Source organism: Patagioenas fasciata, unplaced genomic scaffold, assembly GCF_037038585.1.
Source record: "Patagioenas fasciata isolate bPatFas1 unplaced genomic scaffold, bPatFas1.hap1 Unplaced_278, whole genome shotgun sequence".
NCBI classification, from domain to species: Eukaryota; Metazoa; Chordata; class Aves; order Columbiformes; family Columbidae; genus Patagioenas; species Patagioenas fasciata.
The window spans coordinates 46,654-61,924 of NW_027288708.1; the positions used below are offsets into that span (position 1 = coordinate 46,654).

General features: G+C 50.8%; 1 protein-coding gene across 1 annotated transcript; it reads right to left on the reverse strand.

Annotated features, from left to right (window-relative positions):
* Window positions 1–13,031: 13,031 nt before the first annotated feature.
* On the reverse strand, window positions 13,032–13,946 carry LOC136115601 (olfactory receptor 14J1). Its single transcript, XM_065861810.1, has one exon. It carries the CDS (start codon window positions 13,944–13,946, stop codon window positions 13,032–13,034), a length of 915 nt encoding a protein of 304 aa, XP_065717882.1.
* Window positions 13,947–15,271: the final 1,325 nt, after the last annotated feature.

The window sequence follows — 15,271 nt, forward strand, 5'->3', positions numbered from 1 at the left end:
CCAAGGAGGGATAAACAACCTCTCTCAGATATGGTGAGAGGACAATAATCAAAATGGTGGTTGCAATGGGCTGATCTGTGACGAATGCCTTGGGACAGCAGCCACAGCGCATCCAGGAACATGGGAACAGACCAGATCCTGCTCTCCTGATCTTTCATGTCTCTCCCAGCAGGCCTGGCCATGTGAAATCACTGCTGTGTGCCTCACAGAATCACAGCCTTGTTTGGGTTGAAGAGACCTCTGGAGATCATCCAGTCCAACTCACCTGCTAAAGCAGGTTATCCCAGAGAAGATCACACAGGATCATGTCCAGGTGGGTTTGAATGTCTCCAGAGAAGGAGACTCCACACCTGCTCTGGGAAGCCTGTTTCGGGGCTCTGTCACCCTCCAAGTAAAGAAGTTTATCCTCATATACAGATGGAACCTCCTGTTCTTCAGCCTCTACCCATTGCCCCTCATCCTATCATTGGGCACCACTGAAAGGAGTCTGGTCCATCCTCTTGACACCCACCCTTGAGATATTTATAAACATTGATAAGATCCCCTCTCAACCTCTCTTCTCCAGCTGAACAAACCCCCTCTCTCAGGCTCTCCTCATCAGAAAGATGCTCCAGACCCCTTGTCATCTTGGTAGTTCACCACTGCACTTTCTCCAGTAATTCCTTGTCTTTCTTCAACTGGGGAGCCCAGAACTGGACCTAGTACCTCCAGATGCGGCCTCACCAGGGCAGAGTAGAGGGGGAGGATTCACCTCCCTTGACCTGCTGGTCACATTCTTTGCAATGCACCCCAGGTACCATTGGCCTTCTTGGCCACAAGGGCACATTGTTGACTCATAGTCAACCTGTTATCAACCAGAACTCCCAAGTCCTTCTCCACAGAGCTACCTTCCAGGTCTGCCCCTAACCTGTAGTGGTGCCTGCGGTTATTCCTCCTGAGGTGAAGGACCTTACACTTGCCTTTGCAGAACTTCCTTGGGTTCTCCCCTGTCCAGTCCTCCAACCTGTCCAGGTCTCGCTGGATGCCAGCACAGCTGGTGTGTCAGCCCTTCCTCCCAGTTTGGTGCCCCCACCCTACACACTCACACACTTCAGCTTTTCACTGGTGTTTCCCTCTCTGGGGCATTTTCCAGCCCAGCCCAGCAGAGAAGATCCATCTGGGCAGGCCATGTAGAATGAAATGAAGGAAACAGAGGTCAGTGACAGTGCCTCTCTGTCTGCCACGCTCAGGATAGCCCGATGACAGGAAGCCTTCAGCTCCCTGTGCCAGCCCCGCTCCCCAGGGACAGGACAGCCTCTCTGTCTCAGTGCCTCTCTGTCTGCCACGCTCAGGATAGCCCGATGACAGGAAGCCTTCAGCTCCCTGTGCCAGCTCCTGCTGCCCCAGGGACAGGGCAGCCTGACCCAAGTTGTCACCCACAGGCAAAGGGTTTCTCTTTCCATGTCTGCACACAAACACTGCCACGCTCTTCTCCTGGGAGGTCCCATCTCCCCGCAGAGCCTTTGCCCAAGGAGAGCACATCCGCACTGGCCTGGCTGCCATTCCTGCACCCTCTCCCCATGGTCCCCACAGCCCTGAACTGGGGGTTTTGCTCTGTAGATCAAGTGGGCTGTGGTGCCCGGGCTGTGGTGACTCTGCGGGGCCATACTGGTCAGGCAGGGAGGCAGCCCCAGCTGATGGTGGTCACTGCTACTGACCACCTCCCACACAAGCTCTTGGGAGGTCATGGAGGGTGCTCAGAGGGACCCTGCCTTATTCACCATGTGTCTGGGTGCTGGCCACCAACAAGCAACACCTGAACAACCAGCCCGAAGTCTCTTCTAAGCCGCACTGGGACCCTGATCTCCTCATACTGAGCCTATAGAGAAACAAACCAAACAAAGAGCCTCTTCAGAGTCTGTTATTACGGAATGTTCTTCAAGGAACTTGGGAAGAAGACCTAACCCTTCAGGCACTGTGCTAAGGAGATGCCCTTGCTGATGGAGTTGCTGTTCTGAGGCCGGCTCTGTCACACAAGTGCCCACTGCCTGTCCTGGTCACAGGACTGACACACAGTACGACTGTGGCAAAGCCTGGGGAGCGCTCAGGCCTTACACCAGCACAACGGCTGAGAACGAGAGTTGGGAAGTGCAAAGACGACGACTCTGGAAAGAACAACGCAGGTACTCCCTGGCAGAGCTGCTCTCTCAGGACTGTTTCCTCCGTCTTGAGCTTCCTCGTATTGAGCTTCACAAAGGTCTCAGAGGTAGGATCTCAGAGAAACAATTCATGGAAGGGTCATTTATTTTCTTTAAATACACAGAGAGCACGACTTCTCCTTTGCAACGTCTTTGACTTGATCTATAAAGGTTGACAGAGATGTGGGATGAATAATAACATTTCTTTGTTAACAATATTATCAGAGTTAAAAAAGCAAACCCAGACAAGCTTTCCCCAACTCCAAAAGATCATCTACAACTACAAAATATAAAAAAGACAGGTTGGACCTGTCATGAGTCATGTCATGAGTGATATGCAGAACATGGAATGTTTAACACCTTTGAAAAGCATCCAGCCATCAGTTTCCTCACGGCATCCTTGATCTCCTGGTTCCTCATGCTGTAGATGAGGGGGTTCACTGCTGGAGGCACCACCGAGTACAGAACAGACACCACCAGATCCAGTGAAGGGGAAGAGATGGAGGAGGGTTTCAGGTGGGCAAACATGCCAGTGCTGACCAACAGGGAGACCACGGCCAGGTGAGGGAGGCAGGTGGAAAAGGCTTTGTGCCGTCCCTGCTCAGAGGGGATCCTCAGCACGGCCCTGAAGATCTGCACATAGGAGAGTAGGATGAAAACAAAACATCCAAATATTACTAATACACTAACCACAATAAGCCCCAGTTCCCTGAGGTAGGAGTGTGAGCAGGAGAGCTTGAGGATCTGGGGGATTTCACAGAAGAACTGGTCCAGGGCATTGCCCTTGCACAGGGGCAGTGAAAATGTATTGGCCGTGTGCAGCAGAGCACTGAGAAACCCAGCGGCCCAGGCAGCTGCTGCCATGTGGACACAAGCTCTGCTGCCCAGGAGGGTCCCGTAGTGCAGGGGTTTGCAGATGGCAACGTAGCGGTCGTAGGACATGATGGTGAGAAGATAAAATTCTGCTGAAATGAAAAACAAAAATAGACAGAGTTGGGCAGTACATCCTGTGTAGGAGATGGCCCTGGTGTCCCAGGTGGAAGTGGCCATGGATTTGGGGACAATGCTGGAGATGGTGCCTAGGTCGAGGAGGGCGAGGTTGAGCAGGAAGAAGTACATGGGGGTGTGGAGGTGCTGGTCCCAGGCTATGGTGGTGATGATGAGGCCGTTGCCCAGGAGGGCAGCCAGGTAGATGTCCAGGAAGAGCCAGAAGTGCAAGAGCTGCAGCTCCTGTGTGTCTGTGAATGCCAGGAGGAGGAACTGGCTGATGGAGCTGCTGTTGGACATTTGCTGCCTGTGGGCATGAGGACCTGTGTAAGAAGGAAAGACAGTTTCGTGTTAGGGGCAAGTTCTCTGTGGAAAACAAATGTACTGTTTCTCATGGAAAACCTCCTCCCTGATGGAAGGATGTTTCAGTCAATTATGTTTCTACCAATTGAAAAAACAGTTCATCACTGCTTAAAATAAAGTTTGGTCATCTAGATTCCATGAACACACCTCTGGGGCAAGACCTCTGAGTTATTGTCAGACCAAAAACTGACCCACACTCCCACCCCAACCCCAGAGAGCAAGAGCTTCAGGGACAGGTGGAGAAACAGGGAAGAACACTGCAGTGCTACCAGAAAATAAAGCAAGGACAGAAAGGCAGACGGGCATGCTGTGGAACCTTCTCCTTACCTGGCTGTGCTGCTGCCGCTCACATAGTGACACTGTAGAGCAAGTACTTTTAGCACCTCTTTTGTGTTCCATGTTCCAGGAACCCTTCACCTGGAGGTCCAGCTGCTGAGGTGGAGACTCATGACCTGGACCCCATCGCTTTGGGGCAGAGGCTCTGCTGGGGAGGAGAGGAGACCAGGGGTTGCCCTGGGAAATGTGTCTGCACTGCAGAGGATCTGAGAGAGGTTCCGAAATCCCATCCCCAGCATTTCTGGTAGCAGTTAACTCCTCCTGCCCATGTCTATGTGGCCTGTAGTTGTGTCTCTGTCCCTGGGTCTGCTCCCTGTCAGTGTCACAGACCTCGTCCCACCCGCTGTGTGCTCAGCTCTGTCCTACTCACACCTCCTGGCACTGCCCAGGGGCAGCTCTGTGTGTGCAGGGGCTCAGGAGCAGCTCAGAATAGTCCTAATGAGAACTGGGGTCTCAGTGTCTTCTTCAAAGAGAGAAATAAATCTCCATCTCCCACTGCACACCCAGACAACCAAGAGTAGAAAACTGAAAGCACAGACTCACCCCCTTGCAGCTGTTGCTGTTTTGATGTCCTTGTTCAGAAGGACCCTCTGCCATGTCTGTGGGGTGATCTGGAGCTCTGAGCAGCCCTGACCCACACAGCACCCTTCAACCCCACAAGCTCCCTGCCTACCCTGCCGGGGGTCGCTCCTTCCACCCACAGCTGCTGCCATGGGATCTCCCCGGGCAGGCTGAGCGCTGACCCTGGCAGGTGGCAGAGTCCCTGTCCTGGCACAGCCCTGGGGTGCAGGGACCCTGCTCTGCAGGACAGCCCTGGGCACACCTGGGTGCACAACTTGCTTCTCAGATTTTCAAAGCTGCTGATAAAGATCCCTGCTCTGACAGATCCCACAAGCTGTGCCTGTGCCAGTTTGAGGAGATGCCTCCAGGAGCCACAGCTGCATTGCCCTGCACCCAGAGACTTACCATGGCAAGGGCTGCAAAGGTTTCTCCTCCAGTGAGCTCTCAGTCATCCTCCAAATCCTGACCACCTTTAATCTCTCTCTGCCTTGCTCGTCTCCCTGAGATCCCCAGGCAGAGCCCTCAGCCCTGCTGCGCTGTGCAGAGGAGCTGCTCCTGGGCAGAGCTGTCTCTCTGCAGCGCTGCCGCTTGCCATGAGCTCCTTCTGTCCCAGGAGCCCAGCCCAGCTCAGCAGCACAGGAGCAGCCCAAGGCGCTTTAATGACCCCTCTGGTGGGTTTGGTGCTGAGTCCATGCACCTCAAGCCGTGGAGGAAGTTGGTGAAACCTCTCAAGAAGTCAAAGTCAGATTCAAACTCCAAAGTTTCTTGTAGCGTTAATGGGTCCCACTGAGGGACAATATTGAGGAACTTTGCCCAGGATCACTTAGAGAAGAAAACTGGAGGCAGTGATGACAGGTCAGGAAAAGCAAAGTAAAGGTGGCTCTGATTCTGAGTAAACCTGGTTGTGTTTCATTAATCAAAGGGCCCCCAGCCGTGGAAAGTCAGATCCTGTCCTTCCCACGTTGCCCAGGGTCCTTCCTGGACAGTGTGATGTGGGGCTGTGCAAGGCCAAGGGCAGGACTATGGTCCCACACCTCCCAGGTTCCTGGCTGGGGACAAGGAGGCCATGAGGCCCCTGTGCTGGAAGGACAAGGTGTCTCCTCACAGGCATCAGAGGTGCAGACAACAGCCATAGCCAAGGGGAGAAGGAGCTCATGTCTGGTGGGGCTTTTAGCCTCTTTACATCCCTTGATCACCTCCACCACAGCCTGTCCTGTGCTGTGGCATCCCCTGCACCTCTTTCTCTGCAGGCTGCAGACATCCCCCCTGCTGCCCCACCTTGCTCTTGTCTGAGCATCTTCCTTCCTTTGCTGAGATCTCTCCATCCTCCCCAGCTGTTCCTTGGAGCACAAAGCCTTGGGCTGATGCAGACTCCCTCTGCTGACCTGCTCCACCACAGCACTGCCCTTCCAGTCACATTCCTTCCTGCTCATGTCCAGCCTGGACCTCCCCAGCTGCACTTAGGGCCATTTTTCACTATTTAGAAAACCTCCACCACCTCTGAAACCACTCTTCAAGCACCCTCAGGCTACTCCTGCACTGCTTCAGCCTCCCTAGCGCTGCTGGGCGAAAGCAGCCCAGGTCCCTCAGCATCCCACACCATGTGCACAAGGTGCTGAACCTGCCTTGGCAGAGCCCTGCACTCTCCAGTTCCTCCCTGCTTCTCCAAACTGGGAAGCCGCACACTGGCACACCCCCGTGTGTGTGGGGTCACACCAGTGCTGAACCGAATGGGATGAGAACTCCAGGTGTCGGGGTCCCCACGCTCCTCCTCATGCAGCCCCGTGTGCAGCTGCCTTGTTCATGGTGAGCGTGCACCACGGGCTGGTGTGGGGACCTTGGAGTGCCCAGGCCCTTCTCCTCAGGGTCACTGATCAGTGTGTCAGGTCCTGCTCTGTCCTGATGGATGGGGTTATTGTCCCACCCTGATACAGCACTGGTCACTTTATCTTGTCAATATTCAGAGTTTTCTGATGGGTAAATACCAGATGCGAGGAGCTCTGCCTGTGGACAGACAATGGCAGCTGAAGGCTGAGGATTCAGCGTGAGAGGGCAGAACAACATGCGCAATGTTGTGGTGACTGAACGTCAGCTACTGACCCACTGATCAGGAAGAGGAATTAGATGAGGCCTTCTTCAGACAAATGAAAGAAGCCTCACGTTTCCAGGTCCGTGTCCTTGCGGCAGACCTGAGATATGCCAATGTCTGCAAGGTACCAACCATCCAGGAGGGTATGGAGCTCATTGACAACATCTTCCTGACACGGGTGGTTGAGGAGTCAATTGGGTGAGGTGTTTGTGGGATTTCACACTTACAAACCAGAAAGAGTTGGTCAGGATGGAACAGTCAGGGATGGGAAAGTGGAGCTGAGGCTCCTGGGAGATGATCACAAGGCCAAGAGCAGGATTTCAGGAGAGCAAGCTTTGGCCTGCTGAGGGACCTGCTTGGGTCCTATGGGATATGACCTTGGTGTCTGCAGTACTTTTCTCTCACATTTCCTCCCTCCTCTCTCCCACCTGCTGTTGTGCAGCGTTTTTACACTTTCTCAAATACAATATCCCAGAGGTGCTGCCAGCATCACTGAGTGGTTCAGATTTGGCAAGGAGTGGGTCCATCTTGGAGCGTCTGAAATCAGCTCTGTCTGTTGTCTGTCAAACTCCTGATGTCGTCTTAGAGAGGTGACAACTGTAGCACATCAATACCTATCCCCAGTTCCAAGACTTTGCCATGTAAACCCAATAGAGAGTGACAATGTGTTGGATATTACCAGCTACATGATCATGGAGAAGAAATGGAAAAGATCTTCTGTCAGTAACTCAAGCAAGTCTCCAGTCAATGAGCAGGTTCCTATGGGGAACTGTAATTACCCTGCCATTCACTGGTCAGGCAAAACAGCAGCTGCCAACAATCCAGAGAACCTTGGGCCAACTGCTTAACAGAAGGGAGGGAATCATCTCTCCAAGTACCCATGAAAAGAAGCATTTCGCAGTATCACAGTATGTTTGAGATTGGAAGGGACGTCGAAAGATCATCCAGTCCAATCCCCGAGCTGGAGCAGGATCGCCTAGGTGAGGTCACACGCGAACATGTCTAGGCGGGCTTTGAATGTCTCCAGAGAAGGAGACTCCACAATCCCCCTGGGCAGCCTGGTCCAGGCTCTGTCACCCTCACTGAGAAGAAGTTTTTTCTCAAGTTTAAGTGGAACCTCTTGTGTTCCAGCTTGATCCCATTGCCCCTTGTCCTATCATTGTTTGCCACTGAGAAGAGCCTGACTCCATCCTCGTGGCACTCACCCTTTATATATTTATAAACATTAATAAGGTCACCCCTCAGTCTCCTCTTCTCCAAACTAAAGAGACCCAACTCCCTCAGCCTTTCTCCATAAGGGAGGTGCTCCACTCCCTTAATCATCTTTGTTGCCCTATGCTGGGCCCTCTCCAGCAGTTCCCTGTCCTTCTGGAACTGAGAGGCCCAGAACTGGACACAATATTCCAGATGGGGTCTCACCAGGGCGGAGTAGAGGGGAAGGAGGACCTCTCTTGATCTACTAACCACCCCTCTTCTTATACACCCAAGGATACCATTGGCCTTCTTGGCCACAAGAGCACAGTGCTGGCTCATGGTCATCCTGTTGTCCACCAGGACCCCCAGGTCCCTTTCCCCTACACTGCTCTCTAATATGTAATTTCCCAACCTATACTGGAACCTGGGGTTGTTCCTGCGCAGATGCAGGACTCTACACTTTCCCTTGTTAAATTCCATCAGGTTATCCCCCGCCCAACTCTCCAGCCTGCCCAGGTCCCGCTGGATGGCAGCACAGCCTTCTGGCGTGTCAGCCACTCCTCCCAGCTTAGTGTCATCAGCAAACTTGCTGATAGTACACTCAATTCCCTCATCCAAATCGTTAATGAATATGTTGAATAATATTGGCCCCAGTACTGACCCCTGAGGCACTGCACTAGGTTCAGGCCTCCAAGTGGACTCCGCACCCTTGACCACCTCACTATTGTCTAGATGACACCTCCTCAACTTAGCGGTGAGGATGCTGTGGGAGACTGTGTCAAAGGCTTTACTGAAGTCAAGGTAGACCACATCCACCGCTCTGCAATCATCCATCCACCTTGTTACATTCTCATAAAAGGCTATGAGATTGGTCAAGCATGACTTACCCTTGGTAAAGCCATGCTGACTGCCCCTAATGACCCTTTTATCCTTGACATGCCTTGAGATGACACCAAGGATAAGCTGTTCCATTACTTTCCCAGGGATGGAGGTGAGGCTGACGGGTCTATAATTACCCGGGTCCTCCATCTTGCCCTTTTTGAAGACTGGAGTGACATTTGCTTTCCTCCAATCCTTGGGCACCTCTCCCGTTTCCCAAGACTTGGCAAAAATGATGGAGAGCAGTCTCGCAATGACTTCAGGCAGCTCCCTCAGCACCCGCGGATGCATCCCATCTGGACCCATGGATTTATGGATGTCCAGACTATTTAATTGCTCCCTAATCCAGTCCTCATCGACTAAAGCAAACTCCTCCATTGACCTGGCTTCATCTGGGGTCTCAGGGGTACAGGGCTCCCCAGGACAGCCTCCAACAGAGTAGACAGAGACAAAGAAGGCATTCAGTAACCCTGCCTTCTCTGTGTCTTCCGCCACCAGAGCACCCACCCCATTCATCAGTGGGCCTACATTACCTCTGATATTAGTTTTATCTGCTATGTATTTGAAAAAGTTCTTTTTGCTGTCCTTGACCCCTCTCGCCAGCTGTAATTCTAAGGAGGCCTTGGCTGCCCTAGCTGCCTTCCTACATCCTCTAACAGCAGCCTCGTATTCCTCCCAAGTGGCCAGCCCCTGCTTCCATGACCTGTAAACTCTCCTCTTCTGCTTGAGCATACCCAACAGATCCCTATTCAACCACGCAGGCCTCCTGGCTCCCTTCCTCGATTTCCTACTTATGGAGATGCTCTGATCCTGAGCGTGTAAGAAGCAATCTCTGAATGCAATCCAGCTCTCTTGGGCCCCTTTTCCTTCAAGCAGTCTTGCCCATGGGATTTCCCCCAGCAATTGCTTGGAAAGGCCGAAGTTAGCCCTGCTAAGGTCCAGGGTTGCAATTCTACTTGCTATTCTGTTCCTGCCACACGAGATGCTGAACTCCACCATCTCTTGGTCACTGCAACCCAGGCAGCCCTCAACCTTTACTGCTTCGACCAGACCCTCTTTGTTAGTGAGGATGAGATCCAGCAGTGCACCTCTCCTAGTTGGCTCCTCCACCATCTGCATGAGGAAGTTATCATCAATGCACTGGAGGAACCTCCTGGACTGTGGCTGGCTGGCTGAATGGTCCTTCCAGCAAACATCAGGGAAGTTAAAATCACCCACAACAACCAGGGCCTGAGACGGTGAGGCCACTCTCAGCTGCGCATAGAAGGCCTCATCGACCTTCTCAGCCTGATCTGGTGGCCTGTAATAGACACCTACAACAGTATCACCCCTGCCAGCCTGTCCCTTGATCCTGACCCATACACTCTCAACTCGTTCCTCATCCGCTCCTGGGCAGAATTTAGTACATTGCAGTTGCTCTCTCACATAGAGAGCAGCTCCACCACCATGCCTGGCTGGCCTGTGTTTCCTGCTGGCAGAACGTCTCACAGCCCCCACTGAGGAGGGCAGGGGGCTGGGAGATGGGAGCACGTTTCAGTTTCCAGATCCCAGGACAGAGCCCAAACCATCCTGCCCTTGAACTCTGGCATCCAATTCCTTGAGCTGCACAGCTGGTGGGCTTCTGTGGATAATCATGTTAAAAAGCATCCTTCAAGTGTTTGTGTAGTACGTCTAGGAATGTCAGTTTTTAAAGAAAAATAAAAGTTTAACAGGCTAATATTTAAATATCTGTAAAATAGTACTCTGTATCCGTGATAGCCCCTCTGGCAATGACAATTAAATAGATATTTGCACTATAAGGCATGATACCCCACCCACAAGCACACATCTAAGTGGTTCAGATGAAGGGTGGTCTGGCAAACGTCACCCTTTGTGTCCCCAGGTGCAGGGACACTGCTCATGTGCCTCTGCAGAGAGTGGCAGGAGCTGGATCCCCTTCTCGGGACAGACTCCTTCCAGGAGAGACACAGACACAGGGGGAACTCATCAGGTCTTTAGGGCATTTCACTCAGCATCAGTTTTGACACATTGGGTGCTGTCCTGTGATTGCTCTTTCTGCACAAATGATCATAAAAACACAACCACTTAGTAAGACATGGTCATAAAGGGGCTGTTATGGACAAGAAAGCTCACCACGAACTCTGGAGACAGCGAGGAAGTTTATAATAAGCACCATGAAGAACCAAGAAGCTTGAGGTCTCTTCTGAAGAGCAGGAGGCCCTGAGCAGCTGTGATTGGCCACATGTAGGTGTGGGAGAGGGTCAGGCCATGTCAGGGAGAAGCAATGAGATGGCTGATGGCTTCAGTGAACCCTTCCAGCCATGTCTGAGCCCAGAAATGGAAAGCAGTTGATGTCTGCAGGTGGAGGAGGAATGGGAGAAAGATTTTCCTGGGAATATGGAAGGAAGAAAGGCCTCTCTTGGGCTACTCATGTATGGCAGTGACATTTGCATGATGTGAGCTTGGCTGTGCCTGGGAGATGGGGAATGGTTGCTGCTGGGGTGGTTGTGCTCAGTCATGGCCCATGAGCTGACCCTGCTCTGCTCCTCTCTTACACTGCCCACACTTGGATGGTCCTCAGGAATCATTCATGAGCCTGGTGGATCCATGAACCTCCTGGAGTGATGGGTATGGATCCAAATAGAGGATTCAAGCAAGTTTGGGACTGGGACATTGAGGTGATTGGTGACCATTGCCAGCTGTATGAAAGAAGCTGGATGAGTGGTGAGGAACTCACAGGCATTTCCAACTCCACAGAAAACCAGAGCCTTGCAGGTAAAGCAACAGCAGTTCACATAAAACCCACACCCAAAATACAAAACACACTGTCCATAGGAAAAGCCTTGAAAAACATTTGAGAAAGATCTACCAGGTCCCAGGGGTCAGGGCTCAGCCATTCTGGTGATGAACAAACATCAGGAGCTGACATGGCATCAGAGCCACCTCCACATGGCCCTCACCACCTGTAACCAGTGTCTCCAATTCTTTCCTTCACCAGTCTCCAGATCTATTATATCCAAAATCTTATCCCTACATTCAGACCCTCCCAGCAGTCCTAAAGAGCCAAATCTTTACACATTGGTATTTTGGTTACATAATCATTTTATGACCATGCTTGGTTGTTGAGGAAGGGTCCCAGGCTGAGCCTGGGGCTCCCATCCTACGGATGTGTATTTTAGTATTATAAGGAGCGTATAAGGAGCAAAGTTCAGCTAAAGGACACTTAATGTAACAGTCTTGAGCAGATGTTAAAACAAGACTCAACTAATTGTGCAGGCTCCAGAGTGTCTGCGGTGCAAGGACAGTGTTCTTTGCAGGTTCTGATTGGGAAATTCGTTCACGGAAACACATCCTAGTGCTGCTTTCTGGTGGTTCGTTATGGGATGTTAGTCCCAACATGATGTCACCTCAACAAACTGTCTGTCACACAGGTCTTCATGGAACCACAAGAAATAGCTGATGGTGTTTTTGCTGACTCAAGTTCATGTCAACTTACGTACATGATGTGCATGCTCACATCTCATCTGTACAAGGCAAACATGAACCTCTGACCTACTCATTCAGTGTAATTGCATGGAGGGGCAAAGAACTCTGAGCTGGGGTGAGAGGTCAGTGCTTGAAATGGTGGTTGTGAAGGGTCAGTCGATGGTGATTGACCAGAGGCACCTTCTGAGGGGTGTCCAGTGCACAGGGGCACAGCCCAGCCCCTGCTCTGCTGGTCCTGCAGGTCTCTGGCAGGAGGCCTGGCTGTGAGAGGACACTGCTGTGTGCCAGCCCTGCACACACACACTGTTCAGATGTACAATGGTGTTTCATCTGTGGGACACATTTGTAGGAATAAGCTTAAGAGAAACATTGCAAGAAGATAGAAACCATCATGCGCTGCCCAAAGAAGATGACTTTTCCTTGTGGAAGTACTGTTACTGAGGCCAGATCTGTGACACAAGTGCCCATTGCCTGTCCCTGCCTGGGCTGACAGGAGTGACACAAAGCAGGACGGGGACCAAGCTGCCAGAGCACTCAGGCCTTGCACCAACACAAGGGATGAGAAGGAGAGTGTGGGAGTGGAACCAGAACAGGTCTGGAAGACCAATCACTGGTGCTCCCTGGCAGTGCTCCCATGCGAGAGCTCTTTTCCCCTCTACCCACCCACAGGAACTATCTCTGCAGCTCTAAAAAGCCCTTGCAGGATAGATATAGTGAAAAACAAGTCACTAAACAGGCCTTTATTCTGCTTAGAGACAAGAAGAGCACTGCTGCTCATTTAAAAAGCCAACAGTTATAAAAGAAAAGTCAACATGGAATTAGAAAGGGAATGACAACATTATCACAATAAGAAAACAACCAACAACACCAGACAATCCAGTTGACAGGCAGGGCCTGTAATTAGCTACATTAAAACTCCTATATAGAAGATGATGGTCAGTTTATTGCTTCAGAAAACTCTAGGAAATTAGTTTCCTAAGGGCATCCTTGAACTCCTGGTTCCTCATGCTGTAGATGAGGGGGTTCACTGCTGGAGGCACCACTGAGTACAGAACAGACACCACCAGATCCAGGGATGGGGATGAGACGGAGGGGGGCTTCAGGTAGGCAAACATGGCAGTGCTGACAAACAGGGAGACCACGGCCAGGTGAGGGAGGCAGGTGGAAAAGGCTTTGTGCCGTCCCTGCCCAGAGGGGATCCTCAGCACAGCTCTGAAGATCTGCACATAGGACACCACGATGAACACAAAACACCCAAATATTACTAATATACAAACCGCAAGAAGCCCAATTTCCCTGAGGTAGGAGTGTGAGCAGGAGAGCTTGAGGATCTGGGGGATCTCACAGAAAAACTGGTCCAGGGCATTGCCCTTGCACAGTGGCAGTGAAAACGTATTGGCCGTGTGCACCAGGGAATAGAGAAACCCAGTGGCCCAGGCAGCTGCTACCATGTGGACACAAGCTCTGCTGCCCAGGAGGGTCCCGTAGTGCAAGGGTTTGCAGATGGCAACGTAGCGGTCGTAGGACATGATAGTCAGAAGACAAAATTCTGCTGAAGCTAAAAAGAAAAACAGAAAGAGTTGTGTAGCACACCCTGCATAGGAAATGACCGTGGTATCCCACAGAGAGTTGGCCATGGATTTGGGGACAGTGGTGGAGATGGAGCCCAGGTCAAGGAGGGAGAGGTTGAGCAGGAAGAAGTACATGGGGGTGTGGAGGTGCTGGTCCCAGGCTATGGTGGTGATGATGAGGCCGTTGCCCAGGAGGGCAGCCAGGTAGATGCCCAGGAAGAGCCAGAAGTGCACGAGCTGCAGCTCCCGTGTGTCTGTGAACGCCAGGAGGAGGAACTGGGTGACTGAGCTGCTGTTGGACATTTGCTGTCTGTGAACATGGGGACCTCCATAGGAGAAAAAGACAGTGACAAATTAGGGGAGACTTCTCTGTGCAAAATAAACATGCTGTTTCTCATTAAAACCTCCTCCCTGAAAGAGGGATATGTCAGTTTATTTTGTTTCTACAAAATGAGAAACATGTTTCATCACAACTTAAAATACAGCTTAGGCACCTGGTTTCCATGAATCATCTCTGGGGCAAGACCCCCAGTGTTGGTGTCAGAACAAGAATGGAACCACACTCCCACGCCAATCCCATACAGCAAGAGCACCAGGGAGAGGTGGAGAAACAGGGAAGGACACTGAAGTGTTCCTGGAAATTAAAGCAATAACAAAAAGGCAGACGGGCAGGCTGTGGAACCTTCTCCTTACCCGGCTGTTCTGCTCCCACTCACATAATGACACTGTAGAGCAAGTACTTTCAGAATGTTTTGTGTACCACGTTCCAGGAACCCTTCACCTGGAGGAGCAGCTGCTGAGGTGGAGATTTGTTGGAACGATAAAGGACTCAGCACTCCGATTCAATGTGAATCACGCCAAAGCCATTTATTACAGAAACATGTCTCCTTATATACGCAACTATTCTCTAATCACGAATCCACGCTCCAAGCATGGATTCGCTAAAGGAGTATCATGGGCAGTCCACACGCTGGAGCCCCACCGATGATAGGTCCGACGACTCACGCCATGCTGAGGCCCTGTTAATGAAGAAACGCCCCTCTTTTTCACAGCAGATTCTGTTCTCAGCTTCTTGAAGTGGCCTTGAGATTCCTTTGGGCCTGACTAATTCAACAACATATCTCCTTCTAACGAAACCCCTTCACAATTCCCCCTTTTTGTTCTTGAACTAGTCAGGCCCCTTAAACAGCATGCTGAATCGTCTTTGAAATACACTGCAACATAGGACACGTGATTAACAACATAATTACAATTACATATAATGTAGCTAAACCTTACTTAATAAGATTAAACAACTATCTGCTTATACTCAAACCTTCATATCATATATAAAACCTTAATTCTACTTATGACAACCTTACCAACGCACTATTTTAGAATAGTCAGACAACTTAATACAATATATTCTCTTAAATTCTTAAAAGATCTATAACTGCGCAGTTTATAGAGTAACGTACTTAATACCATCAGCATATGCTAATTATTGACTTAATATCTTAAAACTTATATTAACCTATTCATATGCTAATTATTGAATTAATATCTTAAAACTTGTATTAACCTATTTAAAAGATCTATAGCTTAATCTTAATATCTCTTTTAAAACCTTACCAGTTGCTAAATTAGGT